This window comes from Oryctolagus cuniculus, chromosome 15, assembly GCF_964237555.1.
Source record: "Oryctolagus cuniculus chromosome 15, mOryCun1.1, whole genome shotgun sequence".
NCBI classification, from domain to species: domain Eukaryota; kingdom Metazoa; phylum Chordata; class Mammalia; order Lagomorpha; family Leporidae; genus Oryctolagus; species Oryctolagus cuniculus.
In genome coordinates this window covers 13,620,990-13,636,651 of record NC_091446.1, presented here as the reverse complement: position 1 = coordinate 13,636,651, position 15,662 = coordinate 13,620,990, and the positions used below count along the sequence as shown (strand labels likewise).

At 53.7% G+C, this 15,662-nt stretch overlaps 1 protein-coding gene across 11 annotated transcripts in view; it reads right to left on the bottom strand.

Annotated features, from left to right (window-relative positions):
* The window catches only part of HSPA12A (heat shock protein family A (Hsp70) member 12A), a 145,906-nt gene that overhangs the window by 23,531 nt on the left and 106,713 nt on the right, over positions 1 to 15,662 (bottom strand). For all 11 annotated transcript variants that reach the window (XM_051824194.2, XM_017348602.3, XM_051824196.2 and 8 more), the window contains 3 exons: positions 5,119 to 5,204; positions 3,587 to 3,714; positions 298 to 484 (listed from right to left, as the gene is read on the bottom strand). In XM_051824194.2, the coding sequence (XP_051680154.2) occupies positions 298 to 484; positions 3,587 to 3,714; positions 5,119 to 5,204 (401 nt within the window). The remainder of the gene's footprint in view (positions 1 to 297; positions 485 to 3,586; positions 3,715 to 5,118; positions 5,205 to 15,662) is intronic.

Genomic DNA, 15,662 nt, shown 5'->3' with positions numbered 1-15,662 from the left:
GCCTCCAATTCTTGCCTGAGCCTCTCTCCTCCCACAGAGGAGGGATGTGCAGTTGTTCCCGGCTGGTACCTGCAAACTGGCCAGTTAACAGCCACTGCTCCAAGCCCCTCCAATGCTCCCAGCCTCCAACTCAGCCATTCATTCAGGATCCCCAACAACCCAGAGACGAGAAGGGGCACTCCAGGTGTTCCCCAAATCAGAGTCAACCGATGCTAGTTTCTTCTGCCTGGGAGGAATCTGCCCCCCGCCCCGCACCCCCGACCCCGCCCCGAGATGGGACGCTCTGGCCCCGCTCACCCCAGTGGTGTGCAGCTTCATCTTGAACTTCTCCAGGTACAGCCACTGCTTGGCCTCGTTGGGATCCAGGTCATGGTAAAAGTCCCTGGCGGCGTACCCGAAGCTGTGGAACTTCCTCTCGGGGGTCAGCAAGATGGTGGTGGGCGTCTTCTGGTTGGACACCCCAGGATCGCCTCCCTCCCATCGCCTGCCATGGAGGGAGATCCAAGGTCAAGCGGTGCAGATTTGAGCACCTACTGTATGCACAACTGTTACACATGTAGGTGCTCAGATGCACACTGACAAGACACAACTTCCGTTAAAAGGAGGAGGGAAATGAGCAACTGCTGATTCTCACTCAATAACAAGGTTCTGCCTTCATCCTCCCACTCTGCTCACTGAGTGCTGGGTGCTGGTGACACTGAGATATGAAACAGTGATGTCACTCCCAGTAATTACTCACAATCTGGAAGGTAAATGGGGGTGTGTTTTTGTTTCGCATTTCCATGCACTTGAGAGCAGGTACGGACCTGGCTTTGACACAAATACACAAAGACCTGCACTGTCGCGTGGAAACCGGAGCCCAGGGAAACAGCTGGAAGAGCGGGAGGAGGCAGAGTGGAAGAAGCAGGACTCATCAGAGACTTGAAGGAGGGAAGGACACTGCAGGCTGCTCAGAGCTGGGCAGACACCGGACACGCGGGGTGGGCAGTGTTAAGTGGCTGTGCTGGGTAGGGGAAGCATGTGTGGATGGCAGAGTGATCTTGTGATCGGGTAGAACAGGAAATGAGGTTGGAAAAGCAGCTGGAACCAGGCCAAGGAGACTCCTGAGAACTCTGAGACTTAACCCACGAATCATAGGGAGCCACTGGCCATTTCAGAGCAGGAGCACGACAGAATCAGAGCTGCTGTTCCCGAGAGCAAACTGGACCAAAGGCGGGAGGTGAGGGGGAAGCCAGGCACCGAGGCGGCCGGGCCTGGCCTGGGAGCAGCGGTGAGAGGGCCATGGGAAGGAAGAGAGCTGGGAGCAGAGGGAGAACTGGAGCCTTGGGAGCCTCAGGCGACAGGACAAGTCACAGAATGGAGTGCCCATGTGCCACTGGTCTCTGGGGCGTGGGACGCGGAGGGATCCCAGAACAGACCAGGCACCTCCACACAGCAGTGACCACCACAGCGATGAGAGAGGCTGGGCAAGGAAGGGAGCAGCGAGGGGGAAGAGCTGGAGGGAGCGAGAAGGGGGAGACAAGCCGAGCCGAGTGATGCAGCAGGTGCAGGGGGCAGGTGGGGCGGCAGAGCAGCTTCCTTCCTTCTCTGGGGCAGAAAGAAAGGCAGGAGACGGGGAAGCCGGGTGGCGAGGGCAGTGACCCATGCTCTCTCTCCTTTGGGACCACTGCAGAGAAGTCAGGGCTGCCAGATGCCAGGCCATTCTCCCCCCCAGCCACACCCTGGGCCAGAGGCTGGCCCTGGCCTGGCCTGGCCACACAGCCCTCTGTGAGCAGCCTCAGGTGGAGACCAGAGAGAGGGGGGAACAAGCCCTTTCCCTCACCCCCTGGCGGGGAAGGGGGCAGGGCGGGGCGGGGCGGCTGCACTCCTGACCGAGCTTGGACCTGCTCCTAAGGCTGGGTCATTAAGCATCACCAGTACCGCGCAGACGGAGAGCCAGCCTCCACCCAGATTTGCTGCTCCAGCGGCTCTGGCCTCATCCCTGGCCGATTTCCCAGACACACTCCCTCAGGATGCCGGCTTCTGCTCCTGGAGCCCAAGTTCCCGAGGTGACTGCATAGACACTGCATGGCCCCTGTGCCAGGCAGCAGGGCGCACACTGCCTGTCCAAAGGGCTCAAAGACGAGAGAGTGACACTTTCAGCAGGCAGCACCCCCCTGAGTCTTTTCCCTTCACATTCACAATCCCTCATTCTTGTTTAAATACAAAACACTGGACTTTCCCAGCCATACCCTTGTCAGCCTGTCTCATGGCTATGTTAATAGGTTCTGATGGGAGTAAAAGGGAAAACCAATCTCCCTCCAAAATTGCTGCACTAGCCGAGCCCACGGCGAGGCTCTGTAAGTTCTCCCAAGCGAGGCCAAAGTGATTTCTGCTCTTACCTCTCCATTCTCATCACCTGACTACATTTCTTAGAACAGCTACACGGCCATCAGTGGCTCCAGCCTTTGGGGCACACACTTCCCTGGCCCAGGTTCCCATCTCGGGGTCAGTATGGACCTGCTGGCGTGTGTCTGTCTGATAGGAGGTAGAATCAGGGGGCTACACCGGCAGGGGGGGTCCCTGATAGAAAGGGCTTCCCACGATTTCCTGATGAGGTGGCACGGGGGCTCCGGAGTCTCTTGGGGTGGCAGCCTCAGCCTGGGGCACAGCTGATTCTCAAGAGGAAAGGCGTGGCCTAAACCAAGACTGGGGTGAGGGTCGCTTTTATGGTGACTCGTGTTTATGTGTTACTTTATGCAAACCCCTAAAAGCTCACTTTTAAGCAATAACTAAATTCCACAACCACTCAGTTGCAGGAAAATGCAAAGCCAACCACCAGTGTGTATGAAGCCATTCCTGGGAATTAGGAAGCTGGGGTGAGAAATCCTGTGCTTCCTGAGCCCAGAGAGGCTGCAGACTCCCCAGGAAGGTCATGCCATGGACGGGTGAGAGGACATGAGGGCCCACGGGCTGCCCAGTGCACTGTGGGGGAGGGAGTGACCCAGAGCTGTCCCACGAGGCCCAGAGAAGCTCTGCCTTTGGGGTCACTTGGCTGAGATCCAGGCCACCCTCGCTCTCTCAGGTCCTCTGCCTCCAGCAGCGTCACCCATGGCTTCCCTCCACTTGGAGGAAGCAGCACCTTTCCAGCTCAGCTTCCTGCTCTGAGCCCTTGCTAGGCCTTAACGGCATGCGTGCCCTGTGACGTGGGTACTGACGTATTTCCAGTCCACAGATGAGCAAACCAGGGTTTGATGGGCTTAGCAGGCCCAGCACTCCCCAAGGTCACACGGTAGAGGCTGAGCCAGCAGCTGGGTCACCTCCATCACGGGTGACCTACAGGGGGTACCTCTCATCCAAGACACACACTGGAATCACCCGGCCAGGCTCTAGACCCTCTGACAGCCCCTGCCCAGACTCAACAAATCAGAATGAAAACCACACTGCTACACATCCGGAACCCAGAGCAGCAGTCAGAAACGGTTTGTATAAAGTGGCACAAGGATTTGGGCTGAGCCAGACCAGAATCCAGGGTCTTTCTATCCCGAAAGCGGCACAGGTGCAGCAACAGGCCCCAGCCACACGCCTGGCTGCCCACGGCTCTCACCTCATCACGTGAATGCACTCTGGCTCCTTGGTGAAGCTGTAGGCATAGCCGCTCGACGTGGTCCCGAAGTCAATGGCCACCACCACAAGAAACACCTGCTGCTCCGAGACGCTGGAGTCCGTGTCGTTCTGCAGACACACAGTGAGGCACTGGGGCACAGGCAGCTATGGGGGAGCTAAGCCTGGCTTTCAGGAGGGCGCCTAGGGCTTTCTACCCTGCCCAGCTCTGCACCCACTGCAGACAGAGTACCTCCCACGTCCCCACTGATGTATGCCAAGTGGCAGCCCTGCAGAGAAGGAGTGGCCCAGGGCAAAGTGGAGGCTCCCCTGGCATGAGGGACGCAGCCCACGCACAAGGGCACCTGCCTACAGGTGCCTGCCATCAACCATGCACACGCGTGGCTAACTACAGAGATGTTAGCATCACAGCTGGGGGCCCAGCAGTCTGTCCTGAGTGCCCCCTAGTCCTACATAGTCACTGCCCACAGTACCTTACCAGCTGTGCCCTTTGTACCTCCCAGGGGCCCACCTGTGCCAGCCTTCCATGCACAGGAGCAGGAGCAGGCGGGGCGCACCAGGGACCTTGCCTCATCCTGCTGACCCTGGCCCTCAGTGCCCAGAGCCTATCCTTGTGCTCAACTCATTGAGGCAGGCCAGTAGTGTTCAGCAGTTGTAGATTTTTTTTAAAACTCCCATAGGACTCTAAATTATAAAAATCAACAAATTCTGGATACGGCTTGTATTGGTTAAAGCAGGGAGTGAGCACACCACCCACTTGGCCTCCCCTCCCACTGTCCCTGTTCCTACCACCCTGAAGCTCCTGGCAGGGAACCCTCAGGGCACACAGTTTGAAAACCACAGGCCCTGGCCATGGCTGACCAACCTTCCTGGTTTGCCCAGACCTGGAGGAGTTTCCCCGGATGCAGGAATTCTGGTGTGAAACTCAGACAGTTCCCAGAAAACCAGGACCAGCCGACCCCTACCTGGTGGTGGCGCCAAAGTCCCCAGTGGCATCTTCCTTGTGGGTCCTCTGAGCCACCCCAAGGACTGCCCTTTCCAGTGGGTACTTTTCCCTGCTGGATCCCGAGCCCCCTGGAGCAGCTGCCCCCAATCTCCATCCTTCCACACAGAGCAGTGGAGAGCGGACGAAGGCCGGTTTCCAGCCCCAGTCACTGCCAGCAACTCCCTGCCCAGGTCTCCTCCCCTCGCAGCCACACAGCCACAGGCTTCTGGATACAAAGCCACTGGTTTCACTGATGCCCTGGCCAGAAACAGCCACTCTCTCCCAAGAGCATGCCTGGCAGTCTCTGAGCCCTGAGGCTCTAAGGGCTGCTCCCACCCTGCCTGCTCACGTCACCCACCCAGGGCCATGGCTCCAGAGCACCTGCCACCCTCTCCCCCTGCCCCGGCCCCCAGGGAAGCCGGCTGAGGCCTGAGCAGGTCAATTTCACCCCCACCCAGTGAGTGCACTGAGGGGCCTCCCAGCAGCCTGAACTGCAAAGCAGACACCGAGAGCACACACACATTCCTTACCACAATATGGGACGGGGACAGGGGCGTGATTCCTGTGTCCCCCAGGCTCCGGGCTGGAGAGGAGTATGCAGAGGTGGGGGCCGTTTCTGAAAGAAAACACAAAGCACTCGCTGTGCAAGTGGCAGGGGTGGCCCAGGCAGCAAAGCGAGGCCCACGTGCCTTCGCTCCTTCCAGGACTGTGCCCAGCCAGCAGGGCAGGGGCGCCCGGGGAAGCGCCCCCTGTCTTCGGTACGTAGAACTGGACCCCAGGAGATGTTTCTTTTCTCCCAGTGAGCACCAGCCTCGTGCTAATGCGCCACCACTATGCTACGCTGCTCAGTCCCCAGGGCCCCAGCGCCCAGCTGTGCCCGCTGCAGAGACAGTTGGGACTCCAGTCCACAGAGGGGGCAGAAGCCGGAGCACCTGAGACTGTGTCAGTTCCGGGTGTGCTTTCTTGGAAAAGTCTCTGCAGTCCTCAGGTTCCCAGGGGAGTGTGGGAAGCTCTCCCCAGTTGGGGTGTCCCTCCCCCTCCATGCGTCCCGCGGAAGGCCCCGCCCCAGTGTGGGGAACTCATGTCACCCAGTGACCCTGGAGGCTCTCCACAGTCAGTCAGAAGGACACAGCAAAAACGCAGCTAGATGAGCATCCCCGGCCCCAGGAGATGGGGCCCTGCAAGGGACACACGGTCAAACAAGAGGGGGCCAACAGCAATGCAGCACTGCCCGTGTCCTGCTGCCCTGCAAGTGTGCAGGCACCTTCCCAGAGCCCCGAGCCGTAGGACAGGTCCCCCGGGAGAAGCCGACTACCCCGCACAGTGCTGGAAAGCTCCACAATGCCCGCCCTGCCTGCTGCCCAGGACTGGCAGGGCCACAGGCTGCCCCAAGCAAGGAGCGTGCACTCCTACAGTGGAGAGGAAGCCCAGACACGAGGCACCCAGGGACACGAGGCACCCAGGGACACGAGGCCGTGCGGGGCGCACTCTGCTCCACCTTGTGCCCAGCCAATATCCGGCAGGACAAAGGCAGGTGGTTTTCTGAAAACAGTGCTGTGGTCCAGGAACCCAGAGGGTTTGAGACATCGGAGAAGGCCCTGCCTGCTTCCGGGAAGCACCAGGCAGGGCTCCCTCTGCCTCTGCTGCCATGATCACTTTGGGTCAGTCCAGGCTGCCTCTGGTTCCTTTCCTACGTGGGGAGAACCCAGACAGCATCGTTAGAGTGGGGACCAAATGGGACAAAGCGAATCGTGGAACAGTGAACTCGAGGCCTCCAGGTTGTCCGGACACCACCCTCCCTCTACGTTCACGCTTCTCTCCTGCCGGTGAGGCTCAAGGCCAGCCTCCACAAGAGCGTGCACAGCCAGGTAATTACAGGAGTGGAGAAACAGCCCGCGGAGCAAAGGGCCTGAGTACACATTTCTCCAAAGATCTGCAGAGCCCAGAGACGTGGGAAGAGGCCGGACGCCATCAGTCACTAGAGGAATGCGAATCAAAACCCCGCGGAGATACCACTTCCCTCGCTAGGATGCCTGCTGTCTTTGAAAAATCGAAAAGGAACATGACAAGTGTTGGCAAGGATGGGAAGCAGGTGAAGCCCTGGCGCATTGGCACTGGGGATGTAAGACGGCAAAGCTGCCGTGGAGAATGGCGGGAAAAGGCATAGTATCCTGTACGCTGCAGCGATTCTGCTCCTAGCACATTCCCAAAAGAAATGAGAGCTGCGTCTCAGAGATGCTTGTACGTGAATGTTCATCGCGGTTTATTCACAACCAAAAGGCAGGCGCAACTCAGGTGTCCATTGACAGGAACGAATAAACAAAATGTGTGGAGCAGTATGCAGCTATTAAAAGGAACGCCGTTCTTACACATGCTATCACACAGAAATGACATGGAAATGACATTCTCACACACCCGACCACATGGCTGGACCTAGAAAAGATTATGTCGGGTCAAATAACTGGACACACAAGGGCAAACACTGTACAACTCTCCTTATGTGAAATATCCAAATAGGCAAATTCATAGAACAGAGGGCAGGGGCTGGCGCTGTGGCATAGTGGGTAAAGCCGCAGCCTGCAGTGCCAGCATTCCATATGGGCGCTGGTTCTAGTCCCGGCTGCTCCACTTTCAATCCAGCTCTCTGCTATGGCCTGGGAAAGCAGTAGAAAATGGCCCAAGTCCTTGGGCCCTCGCACCCGCATGGGAGACCTGGAGGAAGCTCCTGCCTCCTGGCTTCAGATCAGCTCCAGCTGTTGTGGCCATCTGAGGAGTGAACCAGTGGATAGAAGACCTCTCTTTCTCTCTCTCTCTCCCTCCCTGCCTCCTTCTCTCTCTCTCTCCCTTCTTACCTCCCTCCCTCTCTCTCTCTCTCTCTCTGTCTCTGCCTCTCTGTAACTCTGCCTTCAAATTAATAAATAAATCTTAAAAAAAAAAAAAAAAAAAAAAAAGAACAGAGGGCAGAGCAGAGGTTACCAGGGCTGGAATTGGGAGGAATGAGGGTTAAAGCTTATTACGGGTACAGAATTTCTGTTTGAGGTGATGACACAATTTTAGAAATAGACAATGGTGATGGTTGCACAACCTTGTGAATATAATTCCTGTCACTGGATGCTACACTTTAAAGTGGCTAAAATGGCAAATTTTATTTTTAAAATTTTTTCTAGATTCATTTATTTGAAAAACAGAGAGAGGGAGAGACAGAAAGAGAGGCAGAGGGGGAGAGAGACAGAGATGTTCCATCCACTGGTTCATTCCCCAAATGGCTGCAACAGCTGCAGCTGGTGTAAGCCACATGGATTGCAGGGGCCCAAGCACTTGGGCCATTATCGGCTGACCTCCAAGCACACTAGCAGGGAGCTGGATTGGAACTGGAGCAGCAAGGACTCAAACCAGCAGTCTGATAGGGGATGCCAGCATTGCAAGTTGCAGCTTATCCCACTGGACCACAATGCCAGCTCCTGGAAAGTTTTATTCTCTATAATTAAATTTATTACCATAATGAAGAGATGCTCATTAAAAAATCAACTTGCTCATCTGGGAGGGGAAACCATTTATGATTACTTTTACCATCCATGGCCCCGTGCTCTTAAAAAGAACATGGAGACATACACTCAGTGCCTGGCCCATTTCACTGCTCAACACACCACCATCTTGGCTAATCTCACAGCACAATGGCAAACCCCTCAGCAAAAGCAGGGGGAATTCTGCTTCTCTGCTAGCACCCGGCCAGATGGTCTGTGCACCTGTTGGCAGGAGGCCTGCCCTATCCGTGACCCCTTGGGCAGCTGGCAGAGAGATGACATCCAGCACCAGGAGCCACCCTCTCTCCCCCTGTTACCTGAAGGCCTGCGGCCATGTGTCCATATTTGCACAGAAGGTCTTGGAGGAAACCAAATGTCTAATTGCCCAGAAAATCTGGTGTTGGCAATTAGCAAACAAACTATTATCTACAGACAAACCGTCCACCCCACGGCTGCTTGGTTCTAATTATCCCATCACTCAATCCTTCTCAGAGCATGCCCTACATTGTCCCACTGACTTCCAAGATGGCATGGGTCCAGCCACACACTGAACACATGCCTTGGGCCCTTGGGGGACTCCAGGGTACTTTGAGGACAAGAACCAAGGATTTTCTAGTTCTTCCTGCAATGCCGCCCCACTAAACAAATGATTTCATTCACTGATCACTCAGCCAGGCCTAGAGGTAGTTGAACTTCATGGACTTTCTCCATCAGAAATTAAATTCAAATAATTGTTGAATGATTTAAAACTCATCTGCATAGAAACCATGACAGGTGACATTTTTATATAGATGCTGTGTTTCATGCACACTCACACCTATTTATGGTCCAAATCAAAGCTAAGTCACTAGTTAATGTCTATCCATCCAGCATGGGAATACAAAAAGCCCATAGCGACACATTTGTTCCCAAGCTAATATTTCTTTACTTGGCTATTCAGGATGTCAAAGTAGCATTCAGAAGTTCTTGGGGAAAAGAATAAGGAGAAGTTGACGACATTCCCCGAGGGGTAGCAGTGGGGAGTCTAATTCTGGGGCACCAGAAGTCCCAACAAGACTTGACACATTCATTCAATAGATGAATGATTGCCAAAGGATCAATGAACTATTATCTGCTAACCTATTGGATGTTCCTGACATAAGCCAACAGACAACAGCAGGGAGGCGACGTAAGGACTGCTGACAAGTACAAAATGCGTGCAAACTGTGCTTCATGGACGTCAGTTATACCCAGGCCCTCATCCACGATGAGAAATGCCAAATGTCCCTCCTTGTGGCCTGGTGGCTGCCTCTGCAGAGCAGTGGCATCCCCCGGGGCTCCCACCTGCACCGCACAGCAAGGCAGCACACAGGCTGAGTCGGGCACACGGGGACGCGAGAGGGGAGCGAGGCCAGACGCTTGACAAGAGCAGCAGGTTCTGCAGCGCGAGCGTGAAGGAAGCCGGAGCAGAGAGAAGTCCGAGCAGGCTGTGCAGATGGGGAAGGAAGACGGCTACCGGGGAGAAGAAAGCAGAACTCCTCCATCAAGGTGGTCGAGGGCAGAGCCGAAGGATCTGGGCGTTCTGAGAAACACCTGCTCTGCCCTCCCAGCAAGATGACATAAAGAGCATCCTTCAAGCACTAAGTTACCCTGGCACCCCATAATAACAGAGGGATTCTATGAATCCACGTCACAAAAATCAGAAAAAACAGGGACCACTTCACGAATGCAAACTGTCGGCTGCAAAGCCCTGGTTAAGCTGGGGGAGAAGAGACCCTGGGAATGTTTAGCAAAGAAACAGACATTGATTGCCTGGGATTTTTTACCAGCAGTTTGGGTAATCCCACATACTTCCGTCTGCATGGTGAGTGTGCAATCGTTTTCAGTCTAATGAACATAAAGCTACGTTGATACACAGGCTCCCGGATTCATTCTTCAGCCTGAAACCCCATCCTTACCCAAACACATTCTTCAAACCATTTTGTAAAATAATCTTTGTAGCAAAGACAGGTATATAAATAAATGAATTGTTTTTCAGCAATGTAGGGGACAAATAAATCAAAGTATTACCCACCCAACACGTCCCCTGCTGCATGACTGTTTAGAACCACAAACCAAGTGGTTGAGAAGAACTAGTTTAATTTGTTAGTGAGGTCCCTAACAATTCAAATGTAGGCATCATCTGGGCTCCTGCTGTGAAAAGGCAAGACATGGAAAATGCAGCCACGTTTTTATTTGCTTCAGGCTCTAATGGCTTTAATCAAAGCAGACGTTCTTAAAATAACAAATGGTCTTGCTGGGAGAGCCTCACAGACAGCCATAATTCATGAACTTGCCCGCTGCTCTTTCCAGCAGCGACGTTAGTCAGCAACCGTCCCCGCACAGAGTCGCAGACTTTCAGACACCAAAAACTGGTCCCGCTCCACAAACACAGCATTTCTAAAGGCGAAGACAGAGCCACCAGGGCTGACGGCAAAGCCCTGGGCTCATGTGAATGTGACAGGTGGCCTCCGCTAAAGTGACAGGCCAGCGTCTCCAAAGGGCCCTCCTCGCTCGCCTTTAGGGACCTGAGCCTGTCAAATAAGTGCTTGATTTCTGAAGGATTTGTAAGATCTGGTCCTTATGATTTAAAAAAATGCAATCGGTTTTTCATTTCCCTTCTCCTCTGCCAGAGAGATGACAGGTATTTCTGACAATTGTCTAAAATCAGGCTATTGCACAAAAGGTTCTCTCTTTCTCTCCTTCTACAGCCTTCGTGCAGTGTCATCTTTGAAAACTGATCAGCTCAAGGTCATGTATAGGTTACCAGCAAATATCTTTTAAGAAGGAAAATAAAAAATCTTTTATTACCCTATGACAAGCTGCATGGCTAGCTGAACTAATGCATTATTACCGTAAGCTGAACTTCCATTTCAGTAAATAATTTATGGGCTTTTTTTTTTTAATCACTATGGTTGATGTCCAGAGTAAATGGAAATTTTATCGGCACGAACAGAGAGACCCTCTCACAAACACAGAACGCTGAGTGTAAAATAACTGGTCTCCAAATGCTAAATAATAATTATGGAAATGAGCATGTACTGTGGCAGGACCACAACGTCAAGCACAGGCCAAGTGGGAGCTGTTCCAGGACCATCCCAACAGGGCAGGGTCTTCCAGCTGCCCCTCCTGACCTCGCGGGTGGTCCCAGAGGTGAGATTACCCAGTGGGCGAGGACTGGGGCAGCTGCTTTCTCCAGGGGCAGTGAAAAAATCTGGGTCCCCGCATCTCCATGTCGTCACGGGGTGGCTTGCATGCTGGCTCTTAGCTGCAGGTTCATACACTGGTTTGTGGCGTGTGCCTCTGTGTATACTCAGGCAACTGCAGGAAGAGGGAGGAAATATTTCCCAGGCCAAGAGGTTTCCCACCAATTTCCAAGAATTACATTCCGCAGCCCTATAGCCCCTGCCTACCAGCTCCTGGCATTTGGAGAGGTTCTACCAGATCCCCCCAAACAAGGTACTAAGATACTTCTGCCCACCTGGCTTCTCTCCCACAAGGGTAGGTAGGACCTTGCCTTATTCCATCCCTGGGTCCTCAGCCCCTGACATGTCATAGGCACTAATAAATGATGGACACATGGATGAGTGAATAGATGGATGGGTGGATAGGAGGGTAGGTGTGTGTGTGGAAGGGTGGGTGACAGACAGATGAATACATGTGTAGAAAGGTGGTGGGGAGATGGACGGATGGACAAGTGGGTAGATTGATGGGTGGGTGGGTGGATGTTCCTGTGTGTGCTCAGACTCTCCGAGTATCCACAGACTTGGTGGGCCAGTGAGGTCTTTACCAACTGAGGCATCACCTCCCTCAAGCTGGGATACTTGCAAAGTATGTGCTGAGTTACACTCAACAATGTGGGATCAGCTCTCACAACACCCAGATCTGTGCCTCTCTATAGAAACCCCTTCGGCCAGTGGAATCACCATTGCTCCCAGATGGGAGATTTCCTAGACCCTCCCTCCCTTTTCATTCTACTCCATACCCTGGCACTGATACTTCTCGCATTTTCAGGTGCCCTCTCCTCTGCAAGGTCACCACCACAGCCACAGTCCAGATCCCCTAGTCCCTTACATCTCCCTGCCCTGGGACTGCCCTCTCAAAGCCACGCTCCCTCTGTTGTCAGAGCCATCTAGTCAAAACCAGAGTCCTGCTTACATTACTCAGCCTGGCCAGGGGGCTCCTCTGTGCCCATCCCTCACAGGGTCAAGTCCAGCACACAGCTGATACCTGAGACCTCCAAAATCCATCCCCACCTCCCCCCCAGGGTCTCTGCTCTCTCTGCTGTGCCCCCTGCCTGGCCATACCCAACCTTCCAACAGGCCCTGGAACACCTGTGTGTGATGAGCCCCCAGGCTGTGCAATGCACTGTCCCCCTGCCTGGAGTGCACCTGCTCCTACAGCAGGCAGATTCTGCCCATGTTTGGGGCCCCACCTCCAAAAGTCAGCCCCTCTGTTAGGGAGAGGAGAACCTTCCCACTGTCATCTCATGGAAGAGGGAAGAAGGGCAAGAGAACACGAGGTGGGTGGGGGGAGGAAGTGAAAGGGAAGGAGGCTGAACTCTTCCTCCTGCCCCCGAAATGACTAATTCACTCCCCAGATCATGGTCCTAATTGATTCATGAGCTTTTCACCTCTTGGATGTCCTGCCCCTCGACACTGCTGCACAGGGGGGTGAAGCTTCCAGCACATGGGCTTTGGGGACGCACTCAGACCCCAGCAAAAGTGAACGTGAATCTCCATTTCACAGATGAGCAATAGAGTCGAGAAGTCAGGAGGTCAACATCACACAGCTGTCCCACGGGCTGGCCGTCTCTGCCTTCAGGCTCAGCACACTGTGTGGCTCATTCTTCCGTGGGTGCAAAGCTGAACAGGGGTCTGCAGCTCAAAGCCAAAAGTCTTCAAACCCAAAGATCATGGTAAGGAAGTCACTTATTGGAACACAGAGGTTAGAGTGCAGACTCAGAGTCAGAAAACCTGAGCTGCATCCCCAGCATGGCCACTTCCAGGGTGCACGCCCTTGGGTGAGCTCCTTAACTTCTTAGAGACTCAGTTCTCTCCCCTGGAAAATGGAGGAAGGGAGGGGGATGGTGATGGTGATGATATATTTTGTAGGAATGCTCTAAGGAATAAATCAAATAATATTTGCAAAATTTAATGCACGGCAAGAACCCAATAAATCATAGATGTTGGTTTGCTCTTCAGTGTTATCATGCCATCATCACCATCATGAAATCAGTCCATCCATCACTGAAGAAATCACCATGTCCTTACAACATGGGACAAGCAGGGCCCCACCTATGCACAAGGTCATCAGATTTATTTCCTTTTTGTTTTGCTTCTCCACATTTTCTGTTTGGTTTTTTGTTGTTTAAAAAATTGATTTATTTATTTGGAAGGCAGAGTTACAGATAGAAAGATCTTCCATCTGCTGGTTCACTCCCCAGATGGCCCCAGTGGCTGGGGCTAGGCCAGGCCAAAGCCAGGAGTCAGGGGTACTGAGGTCTAAGCACTTGGGCCATCCTCCACTTCTTTCCCAGATGCATTAGCAGGGAGCCGAATCAGAAGTGGAGCAGCTGGGACTTGAACCAGAGCCCACATAGGATGCTGGTGGCACAGGCAGATGCTCAACTGACTATGCCACAACGCTGGCCCCTAGGTTTGTTAACAAAGGCTAAAAATCCCCACCAGACAGACACTCAGCAAATAGAGCCATCAGGAAAAGTCTTCATAATGGGAAATACGAGGGCAGGCACTGCCAGGGTGAGGGAGGCCTTGGGGCCATCTTCCTGCTCTGGCTGTCTACTCCCCGCACAGGACTTTCAGGAGAACAAAGGAGAACTGGGGAAGCCACATGTGCACTGCTTCAGCCTTAAAGTCCAGTTGCACATTTGACCACTGAGCAAGTTCATGTGGAAACTCTCCCACAGCCAGCGTTGTGATGCCGTGGGTTAAGTCATTGCCTGCAATGCCAGCAGCCCATATGGCCACTCGTTCAAGTCCCAGATGCTCTGCTTCCAATCCAGCTCCCTGCTGATGCACCTAGAAAAGCACCAGAAGATGCTCCAAGTGCCTGGGCGCCTGCACCCACAAGAGAGACCTACATGGTCTGGCTCCCGGCTTCTGCCTGGCTCAGCCCTGGTCGTGGTCATCTGGGGAATGAACCAGCAACTGTATGATCTCTCTCTCTCTCTCTCTCTCTCTCTTTCTCTGTCCCTCTCTCTTACTCTCTCTATTTCTCTGCCTTTCAAATCAATACATCTTTAAAAAAAAAAAAAAAAAGAAAGTCTCCCTACCCCTGGACAGATGCCACACTGCCTGGGCCTCCGGGAGCCCTGGGCTTCGACTTCCCCAACTTGATGAGGCGCCGTGGGGGGCTTCAGTCTTCAGAGGCTGCGGCACCGCGGTACTGAGTGTTGGGCAGACCAACAGCAGGGCCAGCTGGGCTCTCCCTGAACAGCATTTTTGTCTCCCAAGCAGTCCCCTTGGGGAAGGGAGAGGGAACAGGAGGCGAGGGCCAGGGAGATGGAGCCGCTTGGGTTGCCTGGGAAGGAGACCATCATTTTTGAAATGTTTGCACCTACGACAGATATTTTTCTCATTCACCCAGAAGCACTGTGAAAGCAGCCATGGCACTGCGTCCAAAAAGGGAAGGGGATGCCCGCTCGGGTGCTCCGTTCCCCGTCCCTGGAGGAGGTCACACAGAGGCCGCATTTCTCAGAGCTGCGAACAGGCAGCAGAGACAGCTGGGGGCGGGGGACCGGATTGTAAAGACACTGCGAGATCTGCTGAGCACTTAGCACGCTCCGGGAGCTGCAGAGACCCCACAGCTGAGATTAAGGGTAGGGGCCTTGCACCTGAGGAATGCAAGCCGACCACGCAAACCCCTTTCCCTGCCAATGACAGAGACAGGAACAGCTCTGGCCCAGGGACACGAGGGAAGTGAGCTGAGCTTCTGGGAAGGAAGCATCCTGATGGTGACATGAGTGCCAGCCCACAGGCGCCACTGCCACAGGAACAACCTCCATACGTCGCAGGGAGGGTCCATGGGCTGTCAGTCAGCCTGCCTCGGGCCCGCCAGACTCTGGGCTTCCCCATCTATGCCGTCATTAATTTCCCTTTTCTATTAAGAGACAAAAGTCTGCTTCTCCATGTTTCACAGCCAAAGGTTGACTTAAAGCTGCACAATCTTATTATTAAATTAAATGCCTCTATAGCTCAGTTTTTCTTACGTGTTAGATAGTGAGGCGAGGATTCAATCAGAACAATAGAACAATACAGGCAAAGGCCTTGCAAGTGTAGCTACTCATACAGTGTCTCCTGTCAGCCTCACAAATGACCCAACGGTAGGGCAAAGGTAGTTAATAACCCCATTTAACAGCACACAGGAGGGGCCGGTAATGTGGTGTAGCCGGTAAAGCTGCCGCCTGCAGTACCAGCATCCCATATGCATATGGGCACCGGTTTGAGTCCTGGCTGCACCACTTCTTTTTTTAAGATTTACTTTATTTGAAAGAGTTATACAGAGAGGTA